At 45.9% G+C, this 16,257-nt stretch overlaps 1 protein-coding gene across 1 annotated transcript; it reads left to right on the top strand.

The window, feature by feature from the left end:
• The first annotated feature begins 1,129 nt into the window (after window positions 1-1,129).
• Window positions 1,130-13,581, top strand: GREM1 (gremlin 1, DAN family BMP antagonist). Its single transcript, XM_057724993.1, has 2 exons — window positions 1,130-1,296; window positions 9,577-13,581. Exons 1-2 carry the CDS (start codon window positions 1,130-1,132, stop codon window positions 10,130-10,132), a joined length of 723 nt encoding a protein of 240 aa, XP_057580976.1. The 3' UTR covers window positions 10,133-13,581.
• Window positions 13,582-16,257: the final 2,676 nt, after the last annotated feature.

Genomic DNA, 16,257 nt, shown 5'->3' with positions numbered 1-16,257 from the left:
GCTGATGGAGCCGGTCTGCAGACCTTGCAGCCGGGTTGATTTTTGCACGGGCTCTAACTTCGACACGCAAAACTTTACAGCCTCTTTGAGGAACCAATTTCCAAGCTAAGAGAACAAATGAAAGTGTTCGCTCATCTTTCAAAAAATATTTCTGCGCTTGGTATGTTCCCACTCTTACCGGGTTCTCAGCAATGCACACAGAATGTGACACCGGTTTTACACATACGTAGGTTTTTGTCTTCCATTTCTGGGAAATTATTTCCTCGCCTGGGGTTTTACTTTCCTGATTTATTAACCTTTAACATGCTACGGAAACCCTCTTCTCTCCTAGCGACTCTTCTCTCCCTTTTAAAAATGGCTCAGGAATGGAAACCTTGACTTTCCATCTTAGATTTTTAGGGTCCTTTTAGGTTTATTCTGCCCCCCGTTTACTCCCTCTGTACACTCACAGCCGAGGCCGCCGGCATCTGAGCCGAAAGAACCCGTGGCGGGCGAGGAGAGGAAGGTGTCATGTTGGCGACAGGCTCCTGCTGGCGGCCGGCGAGCCCGCCGGGGTTAACGGGGGCGCCGGGGTCAGCGCCCTCGAAGTTGGGGGCCTCGGGCGGAGCCGCACCAGAGCCGCGGCGATCGCTCAGCCAGAGCGCCCTGCAGTCCCGCTCCCTTCACAGGGAAAGAATCGCCTAATGGGTCGCGATCCCACGGAGGTCTTGCTCTTCCCCGTGCAGTCTCCGCGACCGAGAGCGTCGCGGGGCCGACGCAGGCGGAGCGGAGCCGGCGAGAGGAAAAGCCCAGGCCTGGGGCGGAGGAGGAATGAGGGGCCGGGAGCCGGGGGGATTTCCTCCCGCGCTTCCCCCTCCAACGGGAGCGGAAAATGTGATTTGCTGTGCATTCCAGGCGCGGTTCCCTGGGGTGACCTCTCCCAGCCGGCCCGGGCGGGGGGAGCAGACAAAGAGGCGAGGCAGGAGGAGAGGGGACCCCGCGGGGAGGCAGGAGGGGTGCGGGGGGCGGGGGCAGTACCGGGAAAGGGGGCGGATAGCGGGTCCGGCGGCGGCGGCGGCGCCTGGCCAATGGAGAGGCGCGGCCCCGGGCGCCGCGATCCGCCGCCGGCATTTAAACACGAGACGGCGCGATGCCCCGCACTCGGTGCGCCCTCCGCAGACCGGGCGACCTGGTGTGCAGCGAGAGCGGTACTCTCTGTCCCGCTGACCCCGCGCCGAGCCCGGGCGGCTCGGGCCGCGGTCGCACACCGCGCCAGGCGTCGAGAGCGCAGGCCCCGAAGGCCAGCCGCACTGACAGGTGAGCGCGGAGGCGCGGGCGCGTGCGTGCGTGTGTGTTCGTGCGTGTTTAGGGATGGGCAGACGACTCCTGTGTGTGTGTGTGTGTGTGTGCGCGCGCGTGTTTAGGGATGGGCAAACGACGTGTGTGTGTGTGTGTGTGTGTGTGTGTGTGTAGGGATCGGTAAGCGACTCCCGTGTCCCGCGTCCAGCTTAGTGCAGATGCGCGGCAGCCCTTCTTGCGCGCAGGCCGAGGCCCCGCGTTCCCTGGGGTGAACCCTGAAGAACCATCGCTGGGTCCTTCGTACCAAGGTCTTGGCTGCCAACACCTAACCTTGCGCGGTCTGCAGGGCAAGACTGGGAAAGAGGATGTCAAGAACAAGAGCCCCGCATCCCATTTCCACCTCCCGGAGCTCTGCTAATACGCTCCTGGTGTGCGTGGCAGCCGCGCTTGCCAGTCGCGCCAGCTGGGTGAGGGCGCGGAGTCCGTGCGTCCAGAGCGCAGCAGCTGAGGGATAATGAGCGAGCGGGAGCAGTGGGGAGCGGCGGGGACCTTCAGCTCGACCACAAACGGCGGGGCCAGTTGCAATGAGAGGGTCCCCTGTGTTTGAGGCGGGGCGGTGGGTCTGGGGACTTCGGGGCGCGCCCGTCGGAGGGCCGTGAGTGATCCTGCCGTGGGGTGGAGGATCCCGAGAATTAGCGATGCATCCATTTGCCTATCCTCAAGATGAGATGGAGACTCGTGCAGCAGCGGAGCTGCGGAGTTCCGCCGCAGAGGAAACGCGAGGGTCAGGTAACTGGACAACTGAAGTGCGGTGTGCGGTACGCCGAGACCCGAGAGCCAGCGGTGTTCACCCAGCAAATACCGCACACACTTGCTGCGCGCTCATGGGCGCTGAGTTTCCTCTTATAGGCTTCTCCCTGCCCCAGGAGCGTCTCGACTGAACCGCTGACGTCCAGGCGCTGGGCAGTGACAACCCGTCGGGTCCCACTTCTGCGGGTGCACCTTAATTTGTGTCCAAGAAGCCCCTGCCTCGCCTCGTTGCGCCTTCCTAGAGACGGACGACACGGGACTGGAGGCGTAAAGCTGGTCCCCGGTTTGAACGCCCAGGTCGTTCCCCGTCTTCGCCCGCCACTTTGCTGACCCCTCTGTAGCTCACGGAAGACCAGGGGCGGTGGGGTATCGGGGCCGTCACCTGGCTGGCCAGAGTTTTTTGTAGATTTCTGGCTTGGGAAGAACAGACGCGACACCGATCTGGCTTGGCATTGTCTTCGGATCCCAGCTCCGCCTTGGGGGCGCCCCAGCCTGGCGTTTCCCCGCGCAGGGCTCTGGTGACGGTCCCTCGGGCGAGGCAGGGGGCAGACAGGAGGAGCCTCTCCAGTAAAGCCCTTCCAGCGCGCCCAGAGCTGGCCCGAAGGGACTCCCCGGTCAAATCTGGCTGCTGCTTTCTCCTCCCCTAAACCTGGCTCTCTTAGACAGAAATATAGCCTCGAAGTTAGGGGTTAAAAATCTCTTCTTAAGTGGTACAAGGGCGGAGGGGCGACCATCGGTAGGTAATTGGATCTCCCGCTGGAAAGAGCAGATCCAAGCGGTGTGCGCGTCTGTTTATGTTCCCCTTCGAGATGGTGCCAGGACAAGTTGATTAAAACAATCTATTGTGTTAAGTGGGTCACCAGGGATTTAAGCTTTCCCAGGGACCCCAGAGTAGTGGCTTCCTTCTGGCTGTACACACAAGTTAAATAAATAGCGGAGAAGAGGTTAAGATAACCCCGATCCCAGGGCAAGGAGTCTTCTTTCACCCCAGGGCTTTCCAGCCACCCCCCTTCTTTCTTTCTTTTTCTTTTCTTCTTCTTCTTTTTTTTTTTTTTTTTTTTTGGTAAGGGGTGGAATGGGGGACTTGAAAGGATGGACTTTTCAAAGCAAGGAGGGAAAGAAGAATCTTAAGAAAACTACGGATTCTCATCTCCTCCCTGGCACACTCCAGCCTACAGTAGTAGGTGATTTGATTACCATCACTGGATAAACTGCACACTCCAAATTGTTAGTATTAACTAATTATTTAAGGGCTCTTTAGAACTTAGTTGCTGTGTGTGTGTTTTTAACCCCCAGGTCACTATAGGAATTAAAGTGTTTTGTAAATTTTGTAATTTCACAGATTTCCTATTTTCCTAAAAGTTCATTTGGAGTGAGATGTTTTGGTAACCCATGCACGATCTACGGGAAATCCAAGTTGGCTAACATAGTCTTATGTGAATGGTTACATGTGGGAGAGTAGAAACCTATTACATCCCCACATCTCTGAATGAGAGCTGCTTGCCTTGTCTTCTAAACTGAAGTCCTTAATCTTAAGGTTTAAGTGTTAAAAGTGATATAATTCCAAGAAATTTTATGCCACAAACACCTCTCCCAAGAAATGCTTGTCAGCAGCAAAGCTGTGCAGAACAGAGTGAAGGACACACGGGAAAACCTAAACCTTTTATGTAAAAGGAGTGGGGGAGGTAGGGGAGGTGACTGTAGCATCCAACTGAAAGCACAAATCAGGTCAGGGTTATCAGCCTGTGTCTTGCATCTGCAAGGAATTGTCTTTAGTTTTAACATATGCTCTTAGAAATGCAAAGTACAACAGTAATTCCTGGGACCAGAAAGTTTTTTTTTCTTCACATGTGAACAAAATAGAGAATTATTTGTCACAATATTCTTCAAATTTGATTGCATTAGAAACAGGTCCATGTGTCCCTTATTAAATACCATGTTGAGTGTCCACAGACTAGTGGTTAAGGACATGTGCTTTGGGGCTAGGGAGAATGGGGCTCAAACCCTGGCTTTCCCATGAGGAGCTGTGTGACTTTGGACAAATTCCTAACTTTTCAGAGTCTGGATTCCCTAATCGATAAAAGGAAGATGATCTTATCTACCTCATATTTTGTTGTGAAAAATCAATTATAAAATTCAGTCAGACTTGAGCATGATGCCTGGCACAGGGTTTTAAAAACAGAGGTAGCTCTTAGTGGTGGTATTGGGAGAGGTAGTAACAGTACAGGACATCAGTGTGTACCACAAGGTGGTTCTGAAATGAAATTCCAAATCCCACTCACATAGGGACCAACACACATCTTTCACTACAAAATAGAACCTATGACTTGGCCATCTCTCAATAGTGCTGCTCAGTGAACATTTAACATTTATTACTTTCTAACTTGTTTCCTGTGGACCACAAGAATTGTATAGCATCATGAGCTTCACCAAAAATAATCTTCAGATGAGCCTGGACAGCTCCTGAGCTACTTAACTACCAGGTGGTCTCCTCCTAGCCCTGTATGATGTTGGGCCCCAGCCTGATTTAGTCTGAATGGTCTGCAGAAAAAGGAGGTTGCAGTTAGGGTAGCTGCAACATATAGAGGATGAGACTTTATCCTCTACTAGTTTGCCAACCATTTTGGTGCAAATTGTCTGCAAACAAAACAAAGAAAAAAATCAACCCAGTATATGCTTAAGAACCTCTCTGCTCAATTTCTAAAAGTTGGATCTTTGCTTTTTAAAAAGATAGTCAATTTTAAAACAACCTTTGCCCTTCTCAGAGGTTTAGTACTGAGAAATAGGAATAGGGTTTTCTAAAACCTGGCCTGCACTTAGAGACTTTGCTGTTACTTCCTTTTTTTTTTTTTTTTTTTTTTTTTTTTTAATGCTGGGGAATAATTTGATGTCATGCCTGTTGAATAGGTTTCTAAAACTCAGTTTATCAGGAGGAATTGATCAGACATTCAGCCACAGACATCTGGCTGATCATTGTCTCCTGTGAATCCCACTCAGCACTGCATTTAACTGATTACAAGCAGGTTGGTTAGCTAAAATGAGAAATATGACAAGGAGAGTGCTGAAAGCAGCTGACCTAAACTTTCCCAAAGACATCGAGAATATTAGAAACAGGTTACACATAGCACTTTTATTTCTGATTCCCCAGAATTAGATGATTGTGGTCTTATAGCCTGGCAAAGATTAGAATAAATCACCGTGACCTGCACAGGACAGAGGTGACCGATACGGCTTATCTTTGTGCAGGTGTTTGCTGTTGATCACTCGGGGCAAACTTGAAGGAAACCATCAGGTAGAGAAGATGTGCTTTGAGAGTATCTATGTCCTCTGGGACAAGTGGATTAGAGGGGCGCACAGTGGTAAAGCAAAAAAAGAAGTAGGGGTGGGTGGGTCTTGCTGGTGGGAAACAGTTGCAGAGAAAGCTCATCATGAAGATATGACATTACCTGGAGAAGCAGAAATGCATTAAGGGAAAGTTGAGGTAGCAGTTGAAAAGAAGAATATCTGCAAAGGAGAATAAAGGGATGTCTTTGTGGGTGTCTGATGCACTCTGGGTCCATGAGATGCATCTTTAATTTAATAATGTGAGTGGGTTGTTTCATGAATGCAAATTACCAGAGATGTTTTCAGCTCTTGGTTGGACATGGGTGATAATTCATAAGACCTAGATCTGGATTAACCTTTGCATTCATTTTTGATAATGGGCCACTCTGCAAGTTGTCGATGGGAAAAAAGAATTATTCGCAAGGAATTTACATTTTCTTGGTTTCCTCCATGTCTGTAATATTTACAAAGTGCAAATTATTTGGTGGCATTACAATTGGGATTTCAAGAACACAACAGTCCTATTTCCTTCCATGAGTAATGGAGATCATTTTGGTGTGTGGGGAAGTTGGGTGATTGACCACAATGACTTGACAGAGCCCTGGTTCTAGTACTAATTATAGTTCTCATTCCCCTGTCTCTTACTCCTGTGGGATGTGCAGAGTCCTTCAGAGCTCTGCTGTTCTCTAAGAAGCTGAGGTCTCTGTTGATTGAGATTCCTAAAGTATTTTTTTTCTCTCCAGTAACTAGTTATAAGATTTAAGAACTCAAAAGCTGAAGATATTTAAAGCATAGGCTTTTTGAAAATGAAAAGCCATTTCATAATATTTTTCACACCTAATAAATCTTATTTTGAGAAGAATTTACTTCTATTAAAAACAGTCTGTCACTGTAGACCCCTTTTTCTTATGGGGTTTGCACACTCCCATAGGAACAGGAAGTCAGTCCAAATTAAAACAGAAAACCACAGTTGACTAATTTTGAATTTACTGCTTTATTGTTGGTTTCTGCCAGAGTGCATACAATGGCTTTAATTGAAAAATAAACCCCACGGTGTTCTCCATGGGACGAGGTAAAGGGACGTGGGTATTTGGAGTTTTCCTAGAAAAAGGAAGGGAAGTATTAAGAAGCTCCCTAGGCTAGACTCTGCTGATCTTCAGCATGTGTGAAGGCATTTTAAATGCAAAGAACAGAAACTCAGTTGGTCAGTGTGGTCCATGACAATCATTCATTGAACAAAAAGTGCCTACTCTGCCAGGCATGGAGGAAGAGGGGATGAATAAGCCCTCATGACTCTCAGACTTGGTATTTATTTAATGACAGATGGGAAAATGCCAGATAGGAAAAATTGGGTATAAAGAAGGTCCTAAGTGGTGTAGAGAAAGAAAATTGCATTTTTGGGGTAGATGTTTGTAGGTAAGGCTGGCCCCATGACTTGAATCTGTCCCATGCAGTCCATATACCTTCCCAGTCAAGTCTCAGATTGGCCTCTGTGATGCTGGCTCTGAAATCTTGTTCTGGAGGCTTGGCTTGTTCTGCAAGCCATTTTTAGGAGGGATGGAGGGAAGATGGTGGGTGGAGGCCTAGGGCTGTCTTACATATTTCTCTTGGGAATGGGCAGAGAATGGGCAGAGGCTGAATTTTAGTTTAGATCCTGGCCCGGAATTGAATAAAGAACAGAAACTTGTGAAAGCTCCTCAAATTCACAGTATATTTGCCCAGGAGACCGGACTGTCGTGGCGTAAGTGATCCTGGTCTCTGGAGAAAATTGGCACTGTTTTATAACTGGACTTTCCTCATGAGCAATGTTTTAAAGACAAAACAAGGAAATTAATTTTTTGTTGTTGTTAAGGCAAAAAAGGCTCTGTTTAAAGAACAAAGATGTTGTAAGATAAACTGACAAAAACCAGGGAGTCTGCAGTCAGGGCAGGCGCTAAACGTCACATTATCAGCTCGAAACTTGAACTTGCCTGAAAGTATCCGGTTAATGTTTAAAAGATGGTGCCATTTAAGAATATTTTGAACTTAATATTTAATTACCTTAATTCGACATTATCCTTAGGGTTGCATGGCCTTTACTTACAGGGGCTGCCCTTTCGAGAATGTGGATTCCACCCTGCCTTTGTCTTTGAAAGGTAACTGCTCCAGCTACTAATACCAACTTGTATACTTCCTTGGGGGCCACGATGAGGTTACTGTTAAGTTGCATTTAGTGGTTATCATGTGTCACACTGGCGGACAGAAGTGGGTGCCTCACAGCTGTGTCCTTGGGTTGAGAACTGTTGGTGGGCGTGGAAGGCAGGGAAGCCTTAGGATTCAGGGCAGACTTGGTGCGATGGCCTGAGGAGGGAGGCTGTGAATTTGAAACTGCACTCATTGAAAAGAAAATCCCTCTACATTTCCACAAATTGTCTCTCCCGTGCCCCACAGCTGCAGGTGCTACAGGCCTTGCTGCTCACAGCTTGTTAGAAAGGCAGACCTACTGAATGAGGATCTGCATTTTAACAATACCCCCAGGTGATTGTCTGCACACTCAGGTTTGAGAAGCCCTGTCCCAGGAGAATCTTAATACGCTGATGCTTCTCTCTTGCACCCTCCTTTTGAAAAATATGTCTCCTGTGCTTCCTCCTCCTCCTCCTTCTCTGTCTGCCCCAGTTTCCCTGAATATCCTGCTTTAGAATAGTCCTCCTTTCTCTGATTTATGTTCCTCACTCCATTCATTTTTTTCTCGCTCCATCCTTGCTTTCCTGTTTTTGTGTCAGTTTTCCCTTTGCCTCCCCTCCCCTTATTTAATTATTTTTTGGCCATTGTTCATATGCCATTGTTCCTACTGACCCATATCCAACTCCAGACCCACCACAATAATTCACTATAGTTCATTAACTTATTCAGCATGTCTGTGGCCCTTACTAATGTAAATGTTTGCACATACCTGTTCTCTTGTGTCCGTTTTCTACCTTCTAAATTTTATATATACATATGCGCGCACACACATATGTGAAGGACGTCTGTCATTATTTAAAAGTAGAAAAATGTGCACCATGGTATTAAGAATGATATAATGAATATCTGTGCCCAGTTTAAAAAAGAGAATGAGTGATCCAGGAATCTTATGAATTATGTGATCTTTTTGGCAAAGTAACTTGTTCTGTCTGCAGTACAGCTGTACATTTGGTTAGTTCTCAAATTGCTTTCAGTTTTACATCAATTTTGATCTGAACAAACTATCTGGGGATATGAGGTGTTTGTATCTTTGCTTAAATAAAGTCATTTATTGAAAAGTAAAGTGAAATTATCTCAAAGTCAGAAAGCAAGCTGTGGCCCTAGGACTTCGACTAGAAGCTGAGTCTTGACTTTTTGTCTAGTGCTCTTCCCGTGAAGGATTCTCCCTCTGTCTGGTCTCCATACATCACCTTCCAATGCCTGATAACAGTGAACATCTCGTAAGCATCCAACCAGCTGAACTCAGGAAGGGCTCAGGCCAGTGAGGGAGAAAAGACTGGGACCCTTTGCTGACAGATGAGCCCTCCAGATGGCAAGGCTAATTCATCTTGCTATAAAACAAGATGGAAAATAAGTTTCCCCAAAGAGGTTCAAAAGCATCCTAGCATTTACATAGTAGGAACTTACTAAATATAATCAAGTACAAGAATGAATAACTATATATAAAATAAACAACAAGGACCCTATATAGCACAAGGAACTATATTCAATATCTTGTAATAACCTATAATGGAAAAGAATCTGAAAAAGAATAAAAATATATATGTATAACTGTGTTGTACACCTGAAACTAACACAATATTATAAATCAACTATACTTCAATTAAAAGAAAAAAGGATGAATACAGTTAAGTGACAGTAATACAAAGTCAAACGTAGTTGGTACCAGAAGCCAGGAAGAAATTTCCCTGGGAAGACAAGTGACAGAAGTCACGTCTTGGCTTATTCACCGGGTGACTCTGGGCAAGTTACTTCATGGCTTAATGGCCCAGAGGGTAAGGAGAGTAGCAGTACCTAATTCATGGAGATACTGCGAAAGTAAAGGAAATCGTTTATATCAAGTGTCTAGCAAGTGCCTGATAAACTATTAGCTGTTTTATTAATGTTTTCATTAACGTTTCCATTTTTCATGTCTCCCCCGTCTGTGTTTCCTCCCTTTAGCATGAGCCGCACGGCCTACACTGTGGGAGCCCTGCTTCTCCTCTTGGGGACCCTGCTGCCGGCTGCTGAAGGGAAAAAGAAGGGGTCCCAAGGGGCCATCCCCCCGCCAGACAAGGCCCAGCACAATGACTCGGAGCAGACTGAGTCTCCGCAGCAGCCTGGCTCCAGGAACCGGGGGCGGGGCCAGGGGCGGGGCACCGCCATGCCCGGGGAGGAGGTGCTGGAGTCCAGCCAGGAGGCCCTGCATGTGACCGAGCGCAAATACCTGAAGCGAGACTGGTGCAAGACCCAGCCGCTGAAGCAGACCATCCACGAGGAGGGCTGCAACAGCCGCACCATCATCAACCGTTTCTGCTACGGCCAGTGCAACTCCTTCTACATCCCCAGGCACATCCGGAAGGAGGAAGGCTCCTTTCAGTCCTGCTCCTTCTGCAAGCCCAAGAAATTCACCACCATGATGGTCACGCTCAACTGCCCCGAACTACAGCCACCCACCAAGAAGAAGAGGGTCACCCGCGTCAAGCAGTGTCGATGCATATCCATCGATTTGGATTAAGCTGGGCACACGCAGCCTGTCCTCGGGATGCAACCCCCAGGCGGGCCCAGAGCCAGACCTAAATCAACCTGATTCTCACTTGGCTTAAAGCTAGAGGCAAGAAGAACCACCAGCTGCCTCCTGCCAGGAGCCTGCTAGTGCGTAGTTTGTGTGCATGAGTGTGCATGGGTGCCTGTGGGTGTCTGTACACACCGTAGTCTCTGCTAGAGGGCACTTCCTATTATGTAAACATATCTGCTTCCGAGCGGGATGGCACAGAAAGCCCACACCACCTGAGGCACATTCGGACGGACAGGGTTGTGGTCTGGTTCTGCCTCCGTCTTCCCTGTGCCCCCTGGGTACCAGAACCTCCCTTCAGGATGAATGTTAATGGAAGAGGCTACTCGGAGGGCAGGAGACCTGTTTGAGTGCTGCCTTGGCCTTGGAAAGGATATTTCAACCTGTGCTTGCTTCCCCCTCCTTCTTTTCCTCTCTCACAGTCCACCCCTTCTTAGTATCTCAGTGACTATTTCCGGCTAATCCCCTACTTGCCAAGGGTTCAAAAGTAACTTGCTTGACCACAGATGCAAATGTTTCCTATTTGGGGAAGACCTTTCAGACTCTGGGGGAGGCTGGTGGGGCAAGGGCAGGAAGGATAGAAGTTTGAGAGAAGGGAGAGATTGCAGGTGAGGACCAATTGGGCCCAGCAGAATTCAGGAGGGAGGTGTGCAGAGTCTGGAAAGGCCAACTCCCAAACACAGTGAGACCCATGCCTTAGCAAGTTTTTTCTTGGTATTTAAAGGACCCAAGGAAACAGAGGAGAAATGAAATTGCCAAAAAAATCATTAACTTTGTCAGTCACTGTAACTGTTGAAATTAGCTGTAACCCAACACCAAACTTGAAACATAAATATTGACCACTCCTATTTTCGGAACCAAGTGAGTCAGCTAAACCAAAACAGCCCCTCCTGCTTTGCCCCTCAGATGGACAAAAGATGCAGTTCCAAAACCCCTACACAGGAATAGGAAAAAGACAAAAACCTTATAAGCAGAAGGTCTTACTATCTTTTCTTCAGGCTGGGTTATAATCACCTCTTTCTCAGTTCATCATTCCTGGGTAATGCTTCTGAGAGCCACAACCCTGTGTTATAAAGATTCTGCCTCTGCTGAATGTACCTGACAGTGAAGGACCAGGCTAACAAGAGTTTAGGGCCTGCTCCCTTTTTAGAAAGAAGTATATTTGGGGTCTTTTTGTTCTAGACATCAATAGGAGATTGAGCTGGAAAGCAGAGGAGAGTAAGGAAAGGAAGGAGATCGCCTCTGGCTAAGGTGTAGTGAAAAGGCAGGGAGGAGATATGTAAGGAATAGGACCTGCCCTTCTTCCTTTGCCCTTTGAGGGTCTAATGGGAACCCCAGTTAAGAAACCAGGGCATTTGCAAGCTTTAGTTGTCCTACAGCTGGTAGGAGTTCTGTAACATTGTAACCATTTAGAACCTAGTAGTTGCTGTTCTCTGATTAAACTTGGGTTGTTCCCAATGCCTATTTAGGATTTACCTAATGACCAAAGTGCAGAGTGGGTGAACCTTTCTATGTTTTGGATTTGGCCAACCTGCTCTCTTTAAGCCTGAGGTTTTGTATGTAAACCACCCCCACCCCCAATACTCTTTTTGCCTTGCATCTTCTCAGCCTCAATGGCCAAGTTACGTGTAACATGGGAAACAAACACTGTAGACTTGTGTTTCAGTTGCCCACGAAGACTCTAGCATTCAAAGAACCATTTCAACTAAAGAGGCTGCTTTTATTTTATTTTTGTTTTGGTCCCGTGCTCTCCCCACTAACAACTAAATAGGAACCATACTTTGAGGCAGAAGTCGTCTTGAACACCCAATATTGGGTCTAATTTTAAAACTTTGAAACTCACTACTGATGATTCTACACACAGAATCATTGTGCAAACATATAGTCTGTGCATTTCACATACACTGTATGCCCCCACCCTAAATCCTTCTATCATCCACATCCTCCAACAATAAAGCACAAAATGGATTTAATTAAGCATGCAAATGTTATGCTAGAGTTTTGAGGGTGGGGGGAAGGAAAAGAAAGGGGAAGGAGCTGAAAATATAAAACCACACTAGAGGGGAAAAATGACATTCAGAACCAGCAGACACCAAATCTCTCTTGTTCTCATTCTGCCACAAGCATGCGATTTTGTTAAAAAGAGATGACTGAAGTTGGCAGTAGGAATTTTCTTTTAGTAGCTTGTACCACAGTCTTGCATTTAAGTTGGATTTGGCTTAAGTAAAGAGAATTTCCTCAAAATGAACTTCACTGGGATAATGAGCAGCATAACTGCCCTAAAAGCACAGCGCTAGCCCAAGAGGGAAACGTCTGCTTTTCTTATTGTGCCTATATTAAGACTAGCCCAAGTACTGTCTTCCAACATTTATTGAATGTGCCGTATCTGTTACATATTGTATTGGAGTCACCGATGATGTAATGATATGTTTTTTTCATTACTATAGTAGAATTTTTTTATGGCAAGATATTTGTGATCTAGACCTTTCCTATTAAAATAATGCCAAACACCAAATATGAATTTTATGATGTACACTTTGTGCTTGGCATTAAAAGAGAAAAACACACATCCTGCAAGTCTGTAAGTTGTTTTTTGTTATTGTAGTTCTGCAAAGTTAAAAATGTAAGCGAAAAATCTGGAGGAAAGGATAATTTCCACTGTGTGGAATGTGAATAGTTAAACAAAAAGTTATGGTTATTTAATGTAATTATTAACTCAAATCCTTTGGTCACTGTGATTTCAAGCAGGTTTTTTTTTTTTCTCCTTTATATGACTTCTTGTGAGTTGAGCAAAGAAGAGGCTGGCACATTGTATGTTGTTGGAGGCTTTTATCAGGTCAGAGGGAAACAATAAAATCCTGACACATCTGAACGTGCGTTATAGAGTCAAGACCTGAGCTTTTATTTTTTTAATTGAATGTTCCTTAAAGGTTAACATTTCTAGGGCAATTTAAGAAAGATCTTAAATGTTATTTTGGAAGAATTGAATGTGTGTATACAAACGAATAACAGATAGTAATGAACAGTTCACAAGTCCTTTTAAGGAGAAAATCTAAAATAAAAAAAATGTATGTACAGAACATTTATAAATGACCAGTTAATGCTGAAGAGTGAGAGTAGTTCTACTGATTTGTCATCCTCAATATATTTAATGTCAACTGCATTATGTATTATGTCTGCTTTAATCATTTAAAACAACAGACATTTATGAAGGCTATGATTGGGATCCTTTGTTGTCTGTGAGGATGAGAGGGGATTTGATAGTCTCATAAAAGCTAATTTGGTTGAAAGCAGCATTTTATGAATCTGTACCTAGAATTTAATTTCAGCCCAATAATGTTCTATGTAGCCTTTCCCAAAGAGCAACCAATAAATTGAACCTCTTCTCGGTGTTTGGGTGTGTGTGTGCTTCATGGTAATGTTCACAGGGTGTTTGTGTGTGTGTGTGCTTCATGGTAATGTTCACAGGTTTGTGTGTGTGTGTGCTTCATGGTGATGTTCACAGGGCTGGGGCAGGGATCCACTTGTCATGGGAAGGGAGGTAGGAAAGAGATCATGAGATTGCTTGTGATCTGAAAGGGAGTTAATTTTCTCCACTCAGACCTTCCAGAAGCCACTTGATTTCAGGAGGATACCTTAGGTCATGGCAAGTAGAGGCAGGGGAAAGCTGGGGAGCAGTGGAACGTAGCAGCCTCTTCTCCAGAGCTAGAAAGAAGTGTTAGAATGCTTGAGAAGCTTTCAGATAATGGAAGAATTGTCACACTGAAATAATAGCTTTATTTTGAGGTGTTCAAGGGGAAAAGGGGAGAAAGATTTGGGGCTCACTAGAAGAAAGAGCTTTCTAACAATGAGAGTGATTCAGCAATGTGATGAACTGCCTTTGAGATGATCCATTCCCTGTCCCTGGAAATATTAAGACATGCGCTAGATATCATTTGATAGGGATTTGCGGCACTGTGAGTTACTGCCCTGGGTATGCAATTGAATGAGTGGATTTCTGGGGTCCCTTCCTACTCAGATGTACAATACAGGATTTCTACTAGGTATTGGTATTCTGACAGTGATAATGAAAATGCCAGCAACTGCATATGGCATGCTTATGCCAGACACTGTCAAGGATTTTATTTTCATTGTTTTCCACTTAATTTTCATAGTGGCTCAATAACATGTGTACCATTATCATCACTGCTAGGGGGCAGTGACCTCATAAGTCTTACTGCAGCACCTGTGCCCTTAAACACTATGAAAATTGTGAGATTTTCAACTTATCAGTTTGTCCTTTTAAGGATAGAGTGCAGCATTCTAAAAATAGGTCCAACTCACTTCATCTAATGATTAAGGCCACCCTGAAGTTGCAGATGGCATCATCAGGAGTGCCATCTCTGAAGCATTCAAAGCCTCTTTGCCACCTCTCTCTTTTTTATCCCCTGACCCACCTCCCTTCCCAGCTAGCATCCTTTTTTTAAATTAATTAATTATTTTGGCTGCGTTGGGTCTTTGTTGCTGGGTGGAGGCTTTTCTCTAGTTGTGGTAAGCGAGGGCTACTCTTTGTTGCAGTGCGTGGGCTTCTCATTGCGGTGGCTTCTTTTGTTGCAGAGCATGGGCTCTAGGCACGAGGGCTTCAGTAGTTGCAGTGTGTGGGATCAGTAGTTGTGGCACACGGGTTCTAGGGCACACAGGCTTTAGCAGTTGTGGCGCGTGAGCTTAGTTGCTCCACAGCATGTGGGATCTTCCTGGACCAGGGATCGAACCCGTGTCCCCTGCATTGGCAGGTGGATTCTTAACCACTGCACCACCAGAGAAGTCCTGCCACCTCTCTTTTTGCCATGGCCTCCTTGGACTTGGAGGGGAAAGAAGGCAGCAAGTACCAAGGAGACAGTGTCCTCAGAAAAGCCACACTCACTACCTGGGAGGTAATAGCTGGACAGGGTTTGAAAAGTTAGTGGGACTGGAAACAGAAATGCATTCTAGGTTTCAAAAAATGTATGTAATAGGACATGAGCAAAAATGTTGGAGTGAGGAGCTTTGAAAATTCTTTTCTCCATGAAAGCAATGAGAAACTGGCAAAAATAGAATCAAATGTTTAGAACTCTGGAAATTGACCCAAGGCTTGCAGCAGTCTCAGGAACATTTATTGAAGAAAAAGGCTGAATCGCTATAACAACAGTGAGCATTGTGATATTGTAACTTGCCATATTCTCATCTCCCTCTCCAGTTCCATAGAAGCCTTGAAAACCCACAGCCTGCAATTATGGTGAACACCAGCAGTCTGGCAGCCACTAGAAGAAGTAGAATGGGCTTGGAGTTCTTTCAAAGCCAAATATCCAGAGAATTGTAATTATTTGACCTGTCTGTCAGGCCCTGAAGGCCCCACTTGCAAAGGTATCTTTACTTGACCTAACTGGAAACTGCCCAGTGTGAAAAGCCCTGTTGAAAACAATTGGAGGTATTGATTATTTTTGTGGCTGCCTGAGGCAGTGGATAGCAGTTAGGGCAATAGGCTAAACAAAAAGCTTAAAAGGAGACTGTAGAATGAGATTGGGGCAGGGGCTTTGAAAAGCTTCAACATGTTACTGGGAATCTAGAAAGCCAAATCATGTATAGGGCTGTGTGCATGCCCAGGGCTGTCAACATGCTTAGGAGGAATCTGAGAAGGTCCTAAGCTCTTACCTCGGGCTGACCTTGGGGGTCTGCACAGGCAGAAAGCAAAGGCTAAGGCAGAGTTGTCAACTGCCTGGCTGAGTGTTGAAGGTATGCCCCAACATTCACACAGAGCCCCTCAGCAAACACTGGAAGACTTATTGGTTCTAAGTGTTTAAGGAAATTACTGTTCAACTATTAGCTGACCACTAAGCTAGTCAAGCAGAGACTTCAGTGGCCATACAGAACAAAAAAATACAGATGTTACATAATTAGTTCAGAAAAGTTGCTAAACAAACAAAAAAAAAGCAAATAGCAACAAACAGCAGCAACAATAAATTCTGGGGAGGGTGAGAGAGACTGATTTCAAGAGTCACCACACCATGTTACTTAAAACACCCACTTTTCAACAGGATATTGAGACATGC

Source organism: Hippopotamus amphibius, chromosome 2, assembly GCF_030028045.1.
Source record: "Hippopotamus amphibius kiboko isolate mHipAmp2 chromosome 2, mHipAmp2.hap2, whole genome shotgun sequence".
Classification (NCBI taxonomy): domain Eukaryota; kingdom Metazoa; phylum Chordata; class Mammalia; order Artiodactyla; family Hippopotamidae; genus Hippopotamus; species Hippopotamus amphibius.
The sequence above is the reverse complement of the archived record's forward strand: the minus strand, read 5'-3'. Positions and strand labels throughout refer to the sequence as shown.

Excerpts from the sequence above, each read along its gene's own strand:
- GREM1 (XM_057724993.1), top strand. The coding sequence starts at position 1,130 with ATGCCCCGCACTCGGTGCGCCCTCCGCAGACCGGGCGACCTGGTGTGC. Across the intron at positions 1,297-9,576 it reads AAGGCCAGCCGCACTGACAG|CATGAGCCGCACGGCCTACA; the intron begins GTGAGCGCGGAG and ends TCCTCCCTTTAG.